Source organism: Coturnix japonica, chromosome 4 (assembly GCF_001577835.2).
Source record: "Coturnix japonica isolate 7356 chromosome 4, Coturnix japonica 2.1, whole genome shotgun sequence".
NCBI lineage: Eukaryota > Metazoa > Chordata > Aves > Galliformes > Phasianidae > Coturnix > Coturnix japonica.
Genome location: NC_029519.1, coordinates 59783524 through 59803154, shown reverse-complemented (window position 1 = coordinate 59803154; position 19631 = coordinate 59783524). Strand labels below are relative to the sequence as shown.

The 19631-nt window shown below is 41.7% G+C and overlaps 2 protein-coding genes and 1 long non-coding RNA gene across 4 annotated transcripts in view; 1 reads left to right on the top strand and 2 right to left on the bottom strand.

The window, feature by feature from the left end:
• The window catches only part of FRYL (FRY like transcription coactivator), a 140098-nt gene extending 136606 nt beyond the window's left edge, over nucleotides 1-3492 (bottom strand). Inside the window, exons 1-2 of the mRNA XM_032444335.1 lie at nucleotides 3402-3492; nucleotides 2905-3057 (exon numbers count right to left, since the gene is read on the bottom strand). The gene's annotated coding sequence lies outside the window, so the exon portion shown is untranslated. The remainder of the gene's footprint in view (nucleotides 1-2904; nucleotides 3058-3401) is intronic.
• On the top strand, nucleotides 3473-19631 carry OCIAD1 (OCIA domain containing 1). 2 transcript variants are annotated; one of them, XM_015862176.2, is made up of 8 exons: nucleotides 3473-3619; nucleotides 4148-4232; nucleotides 6248-6301; nucleotides 6784-6831; nucleotides 9869-9998; nucleotides 12443-12648; nucleotides 15130-15279; nucleotides 18064-19631. In XM_015862176.2, the coding sequence occupies exons 1-8, from the start codon at nucleotides 3569-3571 to the stop codon at nucleotides 18099-18101; spliced, it is 762 nt and encodes a 253-aa protein (XP_015717662.1). In that variant the 5' UTR covers nucleotides 3473-3568; the 3' UTR covers nucleotides 18102-19631. The 2 variants fall into 2 exon arrangements, with proteins under 2 accessions (XP_015717662.1, XP_015717663.1); XM_015862177.2 differs by lacking the exons at nucleotides 6248-6301; nucleotides 6784-6831 and having other exon boundaries at nucleotides 3503-3619.
• Nucleotides 7854-18064, bottom strand: LOC116653359. Its single transcript, XR_004306997.1, has 2 exons — nucleotides 15924-18064; nucleotides 7854-8707 (listed from the first exon to the last, which is right to left on the bottom strand). It is a non-coding gene; the product is annotated as an uncharacterized LOC116653359 (long non-coding RNA).

Genomic DNA, 19631 nt, shown 5'->3' with positions numbered 1-19631 from the left:
TCCTGAAGGATGTAATGCTATGACATGATCACCAGCTGTGACTGTGCTCCCTTAGTTCAGGCAGCCAAACACACAAGTGAAGTTAGCTCAGTACCTCAACCTTAAATTCATCCTGAAGAACCAACAGAATCACAGAATTGTAGGGGATGGAAGGGACCTCTAGTGATCATCGAGTCCAACCCCCCCTGCCAAAGCAGGTTCCCTACACCACGTCGCACAACAACAGCTTTTCTTTTGAAACAAAGCTCAGCAGTACTTTTCTGTGATAGCAGATAGCATCCCAAAGCAACGTACCACCACTCTGCTTCCTGAGCAGGCACTGCCATCACATACCACCAGCCAGTGGCCTCCAGGAGCCTCTGCAAATAAAACAAGCTTCTGACGCAGAGCATTGTTCTCACCTGTAAGCACTCAACTTACTAAGCCTGCACTGCCATTTTTACCTGGGGTTATACTTCCTTCCTGTGATACACCACAAGATGAGGCACAGTGTGTGGTTTCCCACTGCTTGCTCAAGCTTCCACTGAGCTTCTGAAGGGCTGGAGTGCATTCTCAGTGCCACAGCGACAGCAGGGAACCTATAGAAAGGCACACTGCAGGAACTTCTTAAATAGCTACAGGTAAATCACCTCACGAAGCACAGCACTCTACATGCTCCACACTACTTTGTTCCTGCAAATACACATGGCTCTTTGTGGCCAGGTCAGCAACCTACCTACACTTTGCTATCTCTGGCCTCGTTTCAATGCCTCACCACCTGACCTATCATTTGCAACATACGAAGCCTAAGCTTGGGGGATGGCCAGGACACGAGTACAGAAGAGCCCACATGTTTTGCGTGTGCTCCCAGCTGCACTCAGGTCTCCGGTTCCGGGGAGATAAAGCCCAGGTTTCCTTCTCCTTCACCTCTGCACTGCGGCTCACAGCAAAGCCAACAAATGGCTCTGACAACTCAGCCTCAGCGACCCCCAGAACACGGTTTGTTTGGTTTTTGCTTTGTTTTCTGTTTCCCTTCCGATTCTTTCCGAGCTGGAACTAACCGTACAATCGCTACTGAACCACGGATTTCTGGCTAAAATACAAACTGAGCCGCTCGCCGAGCGTTCTTACAGCCAACCACAACGAGCACAGAAGCGAAGTAGAGCAAGTACACACGTTAAAGCCGAGCGGGGGGAGAACGCGGCCAATCCCCCGCCGCACCTACAGCAGCACGGGCAGCACAACGCGAGAAAACGAACCCAACGAGGCTCGGGCCCGACGCTGCCGCCTGCCGGGGCGGGGCCGGGAACAAAGCCTGCCTCAGGGCCGCTGCCCCCGGCGCCGCCGCACGGTCACTACGAAGCGCGGAACCTCGGCCCGCGAGGCCCGGCCGAGCGCCTCCCGGCCACGGAGCTGCCGCCACGCCGCCTCAACACCGCAGGGAACGAGCGGGGGAAGCTCGGCAGGGCCGGAAAGGAGGGACGGAGAGAGGAGAGGAGAGGGACGGAGCGAGGCGGCGGGGCGGCGCTCCAGCCGGGCGGCTGTACCGAGGGCAGCTGTGCCGAGCGCCGCCCGCCCCCGGCCCGCCGTAAACAAAGTGGCCCGGCCGCTCATCCCAACCAAGCCCCGTTTCCGTCGGAGCGCTCCCTCCCCCTCCCCACGGTCCGGCCGCCACCTCACCCTCACCGCTCCCGGAGCGCCGCCGCCCCGCAAAGCGCCGCCGTCGGGAAGCGGGCTCTGCCGCTCACGCCGCTTTATGCCGCTGTATCCGCCGCTCCCTCCGGTAACTCGACGGCCCGGCCCGGCCCGGCCCGACCTCCCGCCCCCACCGCCCCGCCACGAACCGCCGCTCACTGGGGCGCGAGCGCAGCACTCACACGGCACCGCCCCCACGCCCCATCCCCATTGGCTCCTTCTGGTCGAGCCCGCCCTCCAAGCCCCGCCCCGCGGCGTGACTCTCGGCCAATCAAAGCGCCACGCACGGCGGCCTGCTGTCAGGCGATAGGCTGAGGCGGTGGGTAGTCCCGCCCCCCCAGAAGCGCTGGCTGCCAACGGGGCCGCGCTGAAAGGAGCCTGGCTCCACGATGAGCAGCCAGGGACTGAGTTCCCACATCCCCCACAGCATCATGCAGGCTTTAACAACAAGCTGTTAGCCAGATTTACCCAGAACGGGAAGAATAAAGTTGTTATCTGTACCCAGAAGCATTAAATAAACTGCCTTCAGAAATGAGTTAAATAAATCAAACTATCGGGAATTCAAGTTATCTTGCTTTGGGATGAACGGTGTGTTCAGGTGTGGACAAGGCTTCGTTCGGTGATGAGCAGAGATTAAGGCTGGCACCGATCTGTGTTACCAGGCAGATCGCAGTCGCATTCTGTGCTAATTTCACTCACTCTACATGCACGTTCCCTGCTGATTTCTGACACCTTCAGCCTCTACACCTCGTATTTCCTATCTTCAGGCACAGGCTCTTTCTGTGCACTCATCTGGCAGCAGCAATTTAAGCCTCTTCACTTGAATCCCAGTGTTCAGAGAGCAGGGCTGGCTGCGGGGCTGGCAGGGAGCACTACATTCCAGGCATGTAGAGGCACAGCGCTGCACTGACAATTGGCGCAGCAATACTGACACTTTACAAGGAAGCTTGAAAACAAACCGCATTATCACAAACATCTCCCCTCTCCCCTCCATCCCCCTTCGGTTCTTCCTGCTTTCTCATCCCCAGCGCTCACCCGCTATCACCCATTGCAATAACAAAGCCCTGCAGGCTCTGCTTTCTGAGCACACTCCAGCACCGCTAAGAGCTGTGTGCCAGGTTCCTCCTTGGGCAGCATTTAAACCAAGGGGAAGGGAGCCCTGTATGCAGCCAAGCAAGGAGCCTGGTGCTAACAACACAGCAAATAAAAGAACAGCCGCATAGTGATTACCTTCATAGGATTCGCAGTGCCGCAGCTGTGCCTGCTCTCACGTTTATTACAGGGTGGCTCTCCTTAAGAAGGCAGGAAACGAGATAAGGCACAGGAAGGAAACGTTCTCTATTGAAATTAATGCTTTGCGTCCCGCCTGCTGATGCACCCAGCCTGTACACCGAGGGAAAGAAATAAATAAGAAAAAAAAAAGGGCAGAAAACAGCGGAGCGGGTCCAAGCACAGCACTGCCACAGCGACACGAGGCCCCACGTCCTCCTTTGCTGTTCCCACAGCAGAACAGCTGGCTGAAGCTGACAGCCCCGACCCAGCTCCCTGCAGCCCCGACCCAGCTCCCTGCAGCCCCGACCCAGCTCCCTACAGCCCCGACCCAGCTCCCTACAGCCCCGACCCAGCCCTACAGCCCCGACCCAGCTCCCTACAGCCCCGACCCAGCTCCCTACAGCCCCGACCCAGCCCTGCAGCCCCGACCCAGCTCCCTGCAGCCCGGTACCGACCAGGCCCAGCCCGGCACCAGGTTCGGCCCCACGCCGCCCCGAGCTCGTCGCGCATGCGCAGTGCTCCGCAGCACTTCCGGGTCGGCCGCAGCCTGGCGGAGGGCCGTCAGGGCGGTTCCGGTGGCGGTTGTGTCGGTGCGGCCGGGCCGTGCTGGCTGTGAGCCGCCATGGAGGCCGGGCAGGGTCCCGGCGGCAGGGAGCTCGGCGACCCGCCTGAGGTACGGCCAAGCGTCCGGCGCCGTTGGGCCTGGAGGCCCCGGGAGCTTGTGGGGGCCGTGCAGTACTAGGGCCGTTCCCGTGAGGTGCGAGGCCGCGGCGCCACGGGTGCACTGCGGTGTGGCTGCAGTCGGGCCCCGTGTAGCTCCGGTCAGGCCTTGGCCCGCCGTTCCGTGCCCTGTGGCCCGCCGTGCCCTTGAGGCCTGCTTGTCCGTGACCTTTTGTAGGTGGGAAGGGAAATGGTATAACCACAGCTTTTCTTTTCTTTGAAATTAGATAAATACCCAAAGCTATGATTTCACTTGGGGCCTCTGCACCTTGACAGGGAGTCCAATGGAGTATATCTGAAGGCACTTAATGTCCTCTACTCAGCTGTAAGATGGTTGCACAGGGAGCTGGGGAGAAGTGCTCACTTCTTCATCATAGCTGTGTTGAAGTACAGGCGCTATGAGGTCTGAAAGTCACAAGTTTTTAATGGAAGAATCCCCTTAAATCCTTTTGCTTTCTCTTATTGCTCTCCCCAATGAAAGAACACGGTCCCTAAGCACTATGTGCCAACAGAAGAGGAACGGAGGCTCCTCAAGGAGTGTGCTGAAGAGAGCGCCCGCTACCGAGGTGAGTTGGGTTTGATAGGACCTTCTCCCCCATTTGAACTAGGATGCATTGCATTCCCCTCCTCAATGACCTGATGTTGCCATTCCTGCCTCTTAATGTTTTTCTGAAGATTTCTTTCATTCCTGAAGCGCGGTAGTTTTTGCACATCACAGTGAAAAGTGGGGATGGGCTCTGATTTGTTAATCTTTTGTTTAATTTCTACACCTGCTAGTTATGGTGATTTTATGTTTGACTCCCAATTTTTGTTTCCCTGTGGCTGTTTTTTTAATTTTTAGTTATCATTTTATGTTACGTGTAGGCCCACATTGTAGCATTTGTTTCCACTATAATGTATCACTTGTCTTTGATGTCCAGAATATTTGTGCTGGGCTTATAAATCATTTCTGAGCTCTGAAGGTTAAGCTGAATTCCCCTGCAATAAGTTCTGCTAGATTTTTTAATGTAACTTTGTTTTTTCTTTTAACTTAGATTCAAATCTAAGCTCGCATTCTGTATCTCAGAGAACCTGATCTTATGGAAGATCTGCCGTAGCATCTCTAAAACTCAAAGGGTTCTAATATTCAGTGGATTGGAGGGTTACATTCTCTTTGAAATGTTGCTTTGTTGCTTTAACTTCACTTGTAAGCCATAGAGCCCGTACTTGTTCTTAAATGTGACATCTGGCCATGTTTACCCTAATGTTGGATTCCTAATCTATCTTAGCTCTGTCTGAATTTGGGAAGCAAAAAGCAACAGTCTGCAATGTGTATTTAAATAGTGTTGTAAAAATTAAAATTCTGTTTATTTTAACATAGGAACTTAATTAACAAATTACATGCTTCAGAACACTAAAAACTTAGTGCTGTTTACAATAGAAAAATATCCCCCTAGACGAAGTTAATGTAATTCAAGTAGCCTTTTTGTAACATCTATGTTTGCAGTCTTGCTTAGTATGTAATTTCGTTATGAGTTCTGATGCCATTACCTTTAACTTTGTCAACATTCTTGGATGTTAGGGGGAAGTTCTTCACTAGGAGAGTGGTTAGGCCCTGGAACAGGCTGCCCAGGGAGGTTGTGGATGCCCCGTCCTTGGAGGTGTTCAAGACCAGGTTGGACGAGGCCCTGGGCAACCTGATCTAGTAAATGTGTATGTTTGGTGGCTCTGCCAGGCAGGGGGGTTGAAACTACATGATCCTTGAGGTCCCTTCCAACCCAGGTCATTCTGTGATTCATTATTTCAGTGTTATTATATCTGGTGTGTTCTTGGTACTATGAATAGTTTCATAACAGCGTTATCTTCCAAACATTATAATTGCTTGGAAGCATTCCTTTTGCTTCGTGCCATCTCCAAGTACTTCCTGCTATCTGTAGTCATTCAGTGTGATAAAAACTGATGTAAATGGTCAAGCAGATTGTGACATGTAGTAATGCAGTTCTGCGTTCATTGCCTTCTCTGCATTTGATCCTACCCCAAAGTTGGGTAGCGTGATCCATAAACTACAAAAACAACCTGCTCTGTTATTTGATTGCTGATTGACTCTTTGATTTCATTGACTCTTCTGATTATCTCATTTTAATCCCATTGTTTTGTATCTCTTAGAGAGTTGGAATTATTTAAACGATCTCATAATAAAATCAAACCTTTTGATTACCAACCATTTTTAGAGGCACTGGCTTCTATGCAGCCATCTCTTCTAAAAGCCTGTGTAAACTTTCAGGTTTAAAGTGCTGTGTTTTGATGCTGTAGGAGCTGTAGCTGGATGTCAGCACCTTGTCCCTTTTCCCCAGCTGCAACTGGCTCTTAGGTTTTAGGAAGCTTGAAGTTCGAGGACAAGATGACACATTAACCAGTATTGCATAACTTGTAACGGGTCTCAAAAGCTGGAACTGAGAATGTTTCATAGCTCTTACAGTTTGTTAATTGTGCATATACTCATATAAATGAATTTAGTAAGACATAGTGTTTTTCGTTTTATTGCCTGTTCTGTTAATTACATTGAATACTGTGTTGAAATAACTTCTCTTCTTCTTCACAGCTTTTCCTTTGGCTGCAGCAAGCATGCTGGCTACTAGTTTCTTAATCAAAAAAGGTAAACTGTAAATATACCTGGTTTCACTTGTATTTGCTGAGATATGACCTTTCTGCTTAATTAAGGAGCTATAATAATTTTTACATCTATGGGTAACTAAGAGAGTTCAGACTTAAGCTATATGGCATGCACTTTCTGAAGCTAAAGAAGGAGCAGAACTTTAAATGAAAATAAAATTATTCTTCCTTTTGTTTTGCTCTACAAATACAGTATCACTATGACTATGAAACAATAGATTTGACTGAACGTAGTGGTACTCTGTGATATGATTAAAGAGCTAATTCTTAGGTTGTTAGAATTGCGTGGGCAATTGCAGTGTTAGGTTTTCTTGCATTCTTTTGAATGTTAACAGTAAAAGTGTTGTCCACTACTCTTGGTATTATGCAATAGAATTCTGATTTTGTATTCATAGAACAGTTAATGGGTTGGGTTTTTTTCAACTTAATAACTTGTTATTAATTACTTTGGTCTCTCATTTTCAGGCATTCTAAGAGATAGCTCAAGATTTGGCTCCTTTACTAAAGTTGTATGTAAGTAAAAGCTGTGTACAGATTAGCTGGCATTTGTGTCTTAGGTTCTGGAGTCTGTTACTCAGCTGTAACTCCCATGAAACCAGCTGGCTCACTGACTATGACTTCACTCTGTGCTTAGATCAGTAAAACTGCTTGAAGATCATGCCTACACAATCAGATATATCTAGTGAGTAAAGTTCACCTCCTGCAGTGGATTCTATCAGACAGTAACTTCTTTGCAATGTTTCTTAAAAACAGCATATGTTTCTTAAAAACAGCATATAATACTGGGAAAAAAAACTGTACACTATCAAGAGGTAGAGCAATTAATCATATTTGAATTTGTGCAGCAGATTTAGGACAAGTTTTCTTTTTAGGCTTTCTATATAGTTGTAAGATTGGAACTGTTCTTCACAGCAGTAATATGAGAATGAAAGATAAAAGCACTGTAAACAGGCATTGTATAAATTTCCTTATTTATTTTCCTTTTCATTGTGGTCTGCTGGGGGTCAGTATCCTTTGGTGATGGAGATTAAAGAGGAATCAGAAATTCATCAGAAATAAATTCATGCTTAGGAGTGTGTGTAGGAATGTAGCCTGTTGCTATTGAAGCATCTTATTCAGAGTGTTACAACTGTAAAGAACTAAGTAAAAATGTTCTTTTGACCTAGCTTTTGTATTTTCCTTGTCTGTGTAAACTTTGCAGGAGGGAAGAAACAAACACACACAAACATTTTCTTTTGCTATCACCTAAACTGTGTATACTAGCAGTTTGTGATGCTTCTATCAGAACCTCATTTTTGAACATATTTAATATTTGCAGAATCTGTTCAATATTTTTGCTTTGGCAAGTAGAACTTTTTTACATTGCTTAAAAGTTTGTAGGTCCAAATAATATCTCCTAAAATATTGGAACAATATACTGCTGCTGCAGTGCAGTTGGCTTGAAGGACTTTGCCAGGGTACACCCACCCCTCCCTTCCTAATTTGAAGGTCATTATTCATGTGTCTCACTTATCCCATTCATCCTATTTTAGTGCTTTTTTTTTTTTTTTTTTTTTTTTCCCTGGATGTTCTGTTATACAATTATGGGAAGACAGCAATTTCTCATGAATGATTTTGGGTTAACTATAATTAAAAAAAATAATAAATTAGCCATTTGAATGTAATACATAACAGTAAAACAGGAACTCACCATCTTGCCAATCTCCTTAGATGCAGCCAGTTACAGCCAGTTATTATCACAGTTTACTTCAGTGGGAAGAGGGCAAAAGCCATGATTTGTGATGAAGGAAGTGTTGTTTAGGCAGATAAATGAATGTGAGAGACCAGGGCTGCCATTTGTTTATAGCAAGTTCTACTTGCTTTTTTCGAATGCTAAACAGTACAAAGATTTCTAATGGATAATAGAATTACTATTTTCCTGACACCTCCTACGCATATGTCGCTGAAGACGATGTTCCATGTATTTAGCAGAACTACACTTTGAAATGGGCCAGACCAACTGTTCTTGAAACTGTGGCTAATACTTCTAACTTACCTTCAGCATACACTGGTGAACATATAGGCTTTCATTTTAAGTGAAAAGAATTTCCATTAAAAGTGTGTTTTGGTTGCCTTTCGGTAGGTTTGTGCAGGTTAGCAGATACAGTTTGATTACTGGACTTTTGGGGGGGATGCAGGTTGTGGTTTAAAAGGCTTGAGTTAAGCAGTTCTCATTCCATCCTCATTGTTTACGTCAGATGTGGCTACTGTCTACAGGTTCTTCCTGGAAATGATTGCCAGCTCCACGTGGTGTCTCATAGTTTAACTGTACATTCCCATTGCAGTGAAATCTGCTTGAAGGAAGCAACGCTGTTGTCATTATTTTTGTTTTCTTTTTCCCCCATGGGCTCTGAAAGAAGAACATGCGCAGTTCTGAGTACTGGTGCTAGCTCATTGTCGATGTAAAACAACAGTAAAACAGTTTAAGACTACTTTTTTTCTTTTAGCATTCTAAAGGCTCTAAATTTTTCCCTCTGTGTGTGTTAAGTATCTTCCACTTTCCTTCTTCTTCCAAGCAGTTAAACCCCTACGCTTCTTATCAGTACACATCTGTAAACTATGCTTTTGCGTGTGGCTTTTATTTTCCTTGGAAAGCATGGTGTTTTTTTTAACCTTTTTGGAAAATACTGGCTTTATAACAGGGATCACAATTTCAGTATGGTAGGGTAAAATCCCCTGCTATGTTGATTCCCAGGTAATATAATCTACAGTGTGAAGGTCTTGGGGAATTATATTACTGGTAACTAATATCTACCTGTTTTAAGGATGATTTAGTCTCTAGCCTTCATAGTTAGAAAATGCATATAAAGGCATCTGTCCTCTTCTACAGATAACAGAGATTCTTTTGATTGCCACTGAATTCTGCTTCTCTGTGCCCACTCGTAAACCTGAAGGACCAACTGATGGAAATCAACAGCTTTAATTCCAGAAAAAAAAATGGAATTTAGGCTTATATCCTGCCTAGCAGATAAAATATCCCATATGCGAAATTGAAAGCATTCGCCTTAAAATTGCAAGAGTTCCACCAATTTAGTTGTATAACTAGTTTAATACTAGAGCCTAGTACAAAATATTGTGGATTTCTCTTCATACATTTTGTGGTCTATCCATTACAATGGATTGAATTCTTAGAATATTTTGTCTTTATTTATTCCTGACCATTTTATCATCTTTGATAGTTAATTGCTGTTTTTGGAGCTTGGGAAAGGCTGATTAGAATTCTTTGTCACCTTTCATTCATTAATTATTATCTGAAATCACGTGGTGCTCATGTCATGTTTAAGTCATTGCCATGTGTATTTGTTCAGCTCTTGCATTTGTTTCTAGTGGTCTTTGACTGCAAAAGTGGTAAAGAGATTATTAATACATTTTTTTGTTTGTTTCAGTTGTCAACTGCTTTTATTCTCTTATTCAAGATGCTGTATAATTCATTTGGAATTATTTATTTTAAAACTGTGTTGAATGTTATTATTCAACATATAAAAACATCTTTTTTCTTCTTTTAATAAAGTTGCTGGAACATGTGGATACCTGGCTGGAAAGATATCCTACCTGCCAATCTGTAGCGAGAAATTTAAGAAGCTGAAGGACTCCCCAATAGGAGATGTTCTGCGACAGGCTCAGAGGCATAGTTCACATTCGTAAGAACTTAATTTCCTTCTAAATGTAACACTTATTTTCTAGGATAAGGCATTTTAAAGACCGAAGAGATCAAGGCTATATTGGCAGCTTTCAAAGATCTTCAGATCTGTACCCTCCCGCTTTCCCTTTCTGCCACTTTCTGGAAGCTGTATCATCTGTATCAATTTATCAGCTATAAAAACACATTTTGAACTCAACACATAAAATACATTACTTTGACAAATAGAAAAACAAGCATTTTACTTATGAAAATATATTCCTTGTAAATTAACATATGTTGGTTTCCTGTGGAGTTTACTTGTAGTGTGACATCTAAAGTCGCCCTTCCCAATTGAGAAGTAAACTAAGTTAACTCAAATAAAATAGTGTTACCTTCTGGAAGCTTTTCTCATAGTTTAGTTTGATTTAAGTAGGAAGAGGGTGGAAATGATTTCAGTGTTTATCAAAGGAAAGAGCTCAGTAAACAATATCAGTGCAGGAAGAAGCATGGTGGTCAAACTTGTGGCTGTTTGTTTAAATCCTTTACATCTGTAACAGAGTTATGCTGTGCATATGAGAAACTCATCAAGTTCTTAAAACTATTTCCTGTTTTGTTCCAGAATGTTTTCTACATCAAGTGTTTTTTAATTACAAATTACTTTTGGAATGTCTCACTTAAACCCTTGAATTAAAATCAAGAGAGCAGCCTTTGGATAGGGAGTGTTAGCCCTGCTGCTTCTCTATGTGAGGATTTGTCAGATGTTTATGTGGGATTTGATTAAATTCTGTATTACTTTATGAATTAATACTTATCAGGTTGTTTTTTTTTTTCCTGCAAGGTTTAACTTTATTCTGAATGTTTTTATTTCTGATGAGTTTCAGTAATGGCCCCTTAGTACATCTACTGTATAAACTCAGCTGGACTCTTTCCCACCACTCCACAGTTTTTAGTAAGACCTTATAATGACCATTAGCTCTACTCACTCCATGTGAGCAATCATCTGCTGCATTGTTATGTCTCTAAACCTTTTATAAGTCCTTTCTCTTGTATCTGTGAAGTCTATTTTATGTGCTATGTGGTACTTTTTTTCTTTCCCTGGTGAACAATGAGTTTAAATTCATTCAAATTACATTGTCGTCCATGTATACTGGCTTTTAAAGCCAGTGACAGAAATCATTGCACTCTTGTTTGTGGCCATTACACATCTGCCCATTAATGTGTTTGCAGTTAAAAAGGAGTAGGGAGCTAAAGGGTTACATCATTCTTTAACCTTGTGTTTCCGAATACTTTAAAAATATAATGGAGAAAAAAATGGCTTAGCTCTGTATGTTTATGGAATGTGCTACGCGAGAACAAAACAAACATTAACTGCAAATCGAAGTTAAATATACAGATGAGCAAAAATTTAAAGTAAAAAATGGACCAAGAAAGACTGTAGTGGCACCAAGAGGATGAAGTGTCACCTTCATCAAGAATGCCTTGATCATTTCCACCCTCTTCCTACTTAAATCAAACTAAACTATGAGAGAAGTGTCACACATGAAGTGATTTATCAGGCTGCTCTGAGTAGAATCATAGAATCACCAAGGTTGGAAAAGACCTACAAGATCATCCAGTCCAACCGTTCACCTATTACCAATAGCTCCCACTAAACCATGTCCCTCAACACAACATCCAGTCGTTCCTTGAACACCCCCAGGGTTGGTGACTCTACCACTTCTCTGGGCTGTCCAATCCAGTGCCTGACCACCCTTTCTGAGAAGTAATATTTCCTAATGTCCAGTCCAAATCTTCCTTGCTGCAGCTTGAAACCATTCCAGTAGGTAGCATCAGGCATCAGTTTCAGGAGTATTTTTTGTATGATTTTTTTTTTTTTTTCCCAAGAGTAAATTCATAAATGTTTCTTCTGAAATTTAATTCAACAGCTCAGGAAACTACTGTTGTTTTGTTTCCCCAAGACAGGTCTTAGTTCTCCTTTTCTTTTGTTCTGAATTACTGATCAATTATACCACTTGTAATAATAAAGGCTTTTTAATTGCGAATTCTTCCTAAGAGATCTTTAGAAATAACTGTTGTTCGCATGTTATAGCTTGTTACACGGACACACCCTGTACTGTTTGTGTCTGTTGTGTTTTTTTCTGTCTGAAGAGTCCCTGAGGGAAAGGATTGTCGGTTCTTTGTTTTAAAGTGCAAAATACTTTCTCTTTTGTCTTCTGATCTGGGGATTTGGGGCTATGAGTTGGGCTTTTGGGAAGAATCAAAGAGTGTTGGGGAAGGGTACCTATTCGTTTTTGCAGTGTTTAAAAAGAATACCTTTTTTTTAAGGCAGTTCAGTTAATTTTGTTGAAAACTAAACTAAATCATTAAACAGGGTAAGTTCTTGATCTGCACACAATGTCACTCATATAGTTTCATTTTAACTGTAGCTTTCACTATTTAATGTTTATTTCTATTATTTTTCAGCTACTCCAGTCGAAAATCTGAATTTTCAGATATGCCTTCTCAATCATTTACTGAACCTTCTCCAAAAGCTGAATTCCCAATGACTTCTGGCTATTCAGATGATTATAGTTCCACAGATAGAGCCCTCTCTAGTTATGAACCCGTTCCATTCAGTGCTTCCCTGAATGAATCTTCACCTACAGGAATTACTGATTATAATGTTCAAGGTGGGACCTGTCTTAATATTTAGCAGCTTGTAGTACTCTTGCCTTTCTCTTAACTCTCTCAGTAAAATTAATTTCACCCCATGAAATCATATGTGGCATAATAGTGTTTTTCAGTGAAACACCTTGAAGTTCCTAGAATTGTTTTGAGACAGAAGTTAAATACATGTATTATTTTCTAACTGTAAGCTAAATGCAGATGCTTTTTTTCATTTTCTAGCTCTAATTGCAAGTAAATGAATTTGCAAGGCTTAATCTCTTAAGAAACTTGACCTGCAAAATACGCGTTCTGACTTGAAGCTCTTTTTGTTTAAAATTAAGATGAATGTGCCAACCTTTTTGTTGCAGTAGATAAGCCATAATTTCTACCATTTATCTGCTAGCCTTTCAGAATGAAATAATTTTCACTTGTGATGGTATACTGTTTTTAACTGTATTTAACTGTATACTGCTAATTCCATGACTTAAAATTGTTGTTTTTTCTTAAGTCTTCAAAGTGAGAAGTCTTTAAATTCTCTGAGAACTGAATGTAGGTTGTGTTCTCTCATGTGACAGCTGATTTTCTCATGAAGAAGTAAAAAGGTTTTAAAGTACTGTTCTGTGCAGCTGTTCCTGTCAGTCCAGTATGGACTGTGTGCTCTGCTATTGCAAGGGAAACACTATTCTGAAGACTGGCCTCTGTGGTACACAAAGGAGTCTGTTGCTATTCAATGCAGAGTTGCATATTTTGAATTGGTTTGGATTCTTAATTTCTTGATGGGAAATGTTTTGTTTCACACACAAAACAGTACAAAAAAACTCTTTTGTGCAACTCACCTTTAGTTACATAAAAGTTTTAGATGTTGTTGTGTCACAGAATCACAGAATTGTAGGGGTTGGAAGGGACCTCCAGAGATCATCGAGTCCAACCCCCCTGCCAAAGCAGGCTCCCTACACCATGTCACACAGGAAGGCGTCCAGGCGGGTCTTAAATATCTCCAGAGAAGGAGACTCCACCACCTCCCTGGGCAGCCTGTTACAGTGCTCCGTCACCCTCACTGTAAAGAAGTTCTTCCGCACATTCGTGCGGAACTTCCTATGCTGTACTTTCATCCCATTACCCCTAGTCCTATCCCCACGCACTACTGAAAAGAGACCAGACTCACAACTATGGCTCCCACACCTCAGGTATTTATAAACCTGGATCAAGTCCCCTCTCAGCCTTCTTTTCTCAAGGCTAAACAGACCCAGTTCCCTAAGTCTCTCCTCACAGGGGAGATGCTCCAGGCCCTTCACCATCTTAGAGGCCCTCCGCTGGACTCTTTCCAAGAGATCCCTGTCTTTTTTGTACTGGGGAGCCCAGAACTGGACACAGTATTCCAGATGAAGCCTCACCAGGGCAGAGTAGAGGGGGAGGATCACCTCCTTCACCCTGCTGGACACACTCTTTTTAATACCCCCAGTATGCCATTGGCTTTTTTGGCTACAAGGGCACACTGCTGGCTCATGGTTAATCTGTCGTCCACCAGGACGCCCAGGTCCCTCTCAGCAGAGCTCCTCTCCAGCAGGTCTTCCCCCAGCCTGTACTGGTGCATGCAATTATTTCTACCCAGGTGCAAGACTCTACACTTGCTTTTGTTAAACCTCATCCAGTTTCTTACTGCCCAGCTCTCCAGCCTGTCCAGGTCTCACTGAATGGTAGCACAGCCTTCAGGCGTATCAGCCAATCCTCCCAACTTCGTGTCATCAGCAAACTTGCTGAGGGTGGTCACTATCCCTTCATCAAGGTCGTTGATGAAGATGTTGAACAAGACCGGACCCAGCACAGACCCCTGGGGGACGCCGCTAGTTACAGGCCTCCAGCCAGACACCGCACCGCCAATGACAACCCTCTGCACTCTGCCAGTCAGCCAATTCTCAACCCACTTCACCGTCCACTCATCTATCCCATACTTCCTCAGCTTTGTTATAAGGATGTCATGGGGGACAGTAAAGGGACTTATTATAATACTTCATCACAAATATCAATGATTTGTAAAGCCTTAATCATAGAACCAAGCTTCTGCATTACAAATGTAAATTGAAGTGTATAACAAGTGACGTATGATGGTTGTGGTCCTCATCCTTTGATAGCAGAATTTAAAAGCCTTGCTACAAACGCTTTAGATTAATCTGGATTTCTTCTCAGAAATTACAAACGTATCAATTGTATGTTGAGCATTGATCTTATATAAAGTGACCAGAACTCTTATATCTATCAGGTACCATGTTCTTGTTAGCCTTTCCATTGGGTAAAATTATAAAAATAAGTAGATCTAAACCAGACAGACAAAATGAAATGGATAAAAGGACCACATACATTCTCAATTGCATTTAGAATTGCAGCTGTCACACTCGTTTTTGTTTGAGATTGTGCTGTAATTAACTGGTGTTCTGGAAGAGGTTGTAGACAAGTTTTGTTGTTTGATGCCATTTCTGGTCTTCCTGTGTCTGTTGTGTTTGTAGAAACTCCTCCAGTTCCAGAAGAAAGTCGTAAAAAAAAAAGTGTCACATACGAGGAATTAAGGAATAAACACAGAGAGACATATGGAGTCATGTCACCATTGAAGGCAGAAACTCCAGGCAAATTTCCCCAGGAAAGACCAGTTAAGGAAGGTACTGTGCTGATTTACAACAATATGTGATAAATTCAAACAGTAGCAATAATTTTAAATATAGTTACAAACCCAAAGCTTAATTCTGCCTGCCCTTCAAGCAACTTACAGTTGCAGTGTCTCAAGGTGTGTGATATGCAATAGGGTCTTACCAGAAATACCCATCTTCCAATAGTGAACAATAATTCTTCCCTAGTCATGTTGGTTGGTGCTGGACTCTGAAAATCTCATGTTTTTTTTGAATTTTCTTTTTTTATTTTTTAATACGTTGAGCAATGTCTTTCAACAGAGAATTCTCTGAGCTTTACTGAAGAGTTTTAGCTGTGGAAGGGGGTGTGTGTTTCAGAGAGCATTGTTCTCAAAGAATAGACTATAGTTGATGGTTTTGGAGTGGGGGGTATTTATGAATTGTTTCTTGTGGAGTTAGTGCATTTCTATAGCGGTATTGTTTCTAGAGATTCATTATTCTACATTAAAATGCAAAGGAAGGAAACAGCGTTTAGCAACAATATCGAGATTTGTTTCATGAGAAACAAAACTATGCAACAAAGTAAGAATGCAGAGCTCTGAAAATAAGACTCCAGTGGACTTTCTGACTTGAACAGTTGTTTTTAAAAGGAGACATCAGTAGCAGTTCATACTTACCTGCTCTAGGACTGTATTATTTAGTGTGACAGCTGTGGAAAAAGATATCATTATAAGTGTTTTACCAGACTGCTGGACTATTAAGATACAATCATTTGGTTTCGTATGCAGCAAAACCAAATGTCTACTCAATGACAATGCAAAAAGATTTGTAAGAATAGTTGTCTCCTATTGGGCCTATTAGGTTGTTATAAATATATTAAAAAGTATGTAAATGCAAAAAAATCTGAAGCAGTAATCGGAAACTTTACAACAGTGTTGTTTAGGAATGTCAGTCTATTATATACTTGTGAGATACTTTTTCCAGATCCTTTGCTTTTGTAAGAACCTTCACGGTCTTGAAATAAAACTTAAAATTAGAATTATTGGGTACAGACTTAAATATATCAATAAGAGAATAACAGTTTGGGTTTTTTTTTCCTTTATCATGTGACTCAGTCAAATAAAACATTGAAGTTGTAGTTTCAGATTGTAAGTTCAATCAGCTGACACTGTCAGTTGATTTACAGAATGTTTATTTTCAAGGTGTTTCTTCACAAACAGAAAACCATTGGAAACATCACTTAAGATTTCAAGTAGCATTCTGCAAACCTTGCCATACTTCATGCCAAGTCTTATGGCTACAAATGAGAATGCATTAATTATTGTAGTTATAGTTATTTGGGACCTTTTATAATAAAGTATTGATCAACAGCATTGTATTTAGTTAGATTTGTGTTCTGCTTGATGGGTATAGTCAGGCTTTGAGACTAGAAGTACACTGACCAACACTTGAGATTTGTATATAAACTTATATATATATATATATAAACTTGTATATAAAGAGTACCTTCTTTCCATTGTTAGGAAAAAAATAAGTTAAAAGGGAGTACTAAAATTGAGAAATTATTTGTAAGTGGAGGTGCATTTAAATCTGCAGTTAAGGGATGCTGATGTTGTGGGCTTAAATCTGTTATAGCTTCTTGTGCCATATGGGACGTGTTACTTGTTATGTCCATCCTCTGTGCATCCTGATTTGTTACCCCTTTGTTCACCTCCTGTCTCTGTATCCAGACCCAGACTGCCAATAGGAGACAGAGGTTTCTGTCTTCTGTAGCAAGGACAGAAGAGGAAATTAACAGTACTTAAATCAGTTGTAAGCAGTCTGTAGCTTCCGTCTGCTGGTGCCTTTTCTTTTCCCTTTGTTACAACAGTGTGAATCTGTGTAGCTGCACAGTGATTTGAACTGGACCATTACAGTCAACAAATGAACACAACCTGCTAAGCTACTGTGGTAAAAAGAACTGGAAATCAGATTAGTTGAACACGGCTTCTCATGTGCCTCACCTGCAGTATCAATCTGCTTAAAACAGATTTGTCAGTGCATTATGCTGAGTTTACTGTCTTCTCATTGGAACAAGGACAGTACACTGGTCTGTTCCACTGCTTCTACTGTAGAAAGGCAATAATAACTGGGTTTAATAACTAAAGTGCAATTCAATTTATAAAAGAGTGTCTAACTAGCATCAGCATTCCTTCTGTATCATAGATCCATCTCTGTGCTGTCAGCGATGGCAATCAGTTACAGACACCTTCCAGTTCACTTTCAGGAGAGCATCTTTCACTTACTGTCCATTTTTCAGTTATGCACAATATATCTGAGTAAATTCTTAAAGACCAGTAGCCTGTATTTTTCCTCTCTGACTCGCTTATACGCTAAAGGAAGCTGCTAAATAATAATGGCTGAGCGATTTCCTAGTAGGGAGTGCTAATTTCAGTTTATTTGTGCTTTGAACTATCCTGAATCCATCCAATTGTGCACGTAACTACATTATTTAGCCACATATTTCTCGAAACATTCCTTGCCTGTTTCCTCCAATTGTCTTTGTCTTGTCCACATGTTGTGTTCATTTCCAAGTAATTACAAGTTCTGTAGGGCAGGAATGAGCACAGTAGGCCTCTGGACTGAGGATAAGTTTGTTAAAGAATAATGAATTAATTCTTCTCCCCATTTATTCAAAAGTATCTTCAATTAGACGTCTGTTGTGCTGTGATGCTTTCCCCACTCAACACTTTCAATGGGAACGCACTGAACCTTTTGACACTGTGAATTTTGCACTTAAAACTAATAACATGGTTACTGTTTCTTTCTCTTCTTTAGTTAAAGTAAATAAATATGGAGATACCTGGGATGAATAAGAACTGAATGAAGAACTGAAGAAAATTCTCTTCACTCAGCTCAATTGAGTTTCATCTATGTTAGTCACGGATGCTGGCACATTTGGAGTGTTCTGCCAATCAAAGTTATTAATAAATTAGGAGAAAATCTTGACATGCCAGAAGATGTACAAGAATATATTTAGGCTTAAAGTCATTTTTATTTTGCATAAATGGTGAGCCAGGCTACTGTGAGGTGTGATGATTGTAAACCATTTGTGCTATTATTTAAGAACAAAGAAGGTAACTAGCAATAACTAATATAAATGTACCAGAAAGGGTAAAATGTATGTAAATAAAAGCAATTGCTTGTATTGGGATGGGAAAAATGTCGAAATCTTCTGAAATCTTCAAGATTTGCATTAAAAGGTACCTGTAGAAATAACCTCTCAAGTTCTCTTGTTTGAAAATGATGTGCTGGAAACTTTTTATTATTCTTAATGATGTTTGGATTAATACTGAATTATCTGGAGAAGAAAGGCTGAGGAACTGTGCTAAATACATGAGTAAGCATACTGTGAATTGGACTTGCCCTTTTTCAAATGTGTTTCAGGGTGACAGCAGTATATTTGGACTGTTGTTCTGCCTTGCACATGTTGCACATGTAAGTGGAAGGCTAAGCCAGTCAGACTGGTAAAAATGTAAATAGTATCTTGACTGTTAGAGTTAATTCTTGTGCATTAAATCTTTTCCATTTGTGTCATTCCAACCAACAACAAAAGCTTGAATCCTGAGCAATGGAGCAGTTCACTTACCTGTCAGAACTGAGTTACATTGGCAAAACTACTGAAAAGTGTCTTCTAATGAACGCGCCATCTGCTCGGCCTCAATCAAAATACTAATATATTATCTTCTGTCCATCTGAGCTCTCTCATTTTCCACTGTGCTGTTTAATCTCACAGCATTGTGTTTCTTTGGTGACAGGTGAGCAAAAGCCATGGTGAAGTTAATAGTGTAAAGCCTTCCTGATGTCTTTATTAGAAATGAAAAATAGCCTACTTAAAATTATTGAAGATTTCATTGATTTAGTGGACTAACAGCAGAGCAACATGAATGAGAAGATTGTTTTGGTAAGAGCCATCAGCTGGAATGAGGGAAAAAATGAGGAAAAGATGAGGAAAATACTTTCAGAGAGAAATTCTATTTATAATCTTGAAAACATGACAAGTGCTTTCAGATAAGCTGATCATTATTAAAGCAAAAATTGAACGGTGTGCTAATCAGGTAAACTTGAAGATGTATCAGAAGTGTAACTTACTGAGAATTGCCAGAGTTACATTGCTGTTTTGTTTTTGCAATTTGTTGTGAACTGCTCCAAAGCTGGGTAGATTTATATTGGAAATATGAAATTTCTGAGTTGTGAGTTAGAAAGTAACAGGGACAGAATATTTAGGTGTTAAAACAAGATCCAGGTAGAGGAAATGCATTTTCACTTGAAAGAATGAATGGTTAAGACAAATGAAAAGCCTCCAAGTGAGAAAACCTATGAGCAGACCTATGGCATTGAGGGGG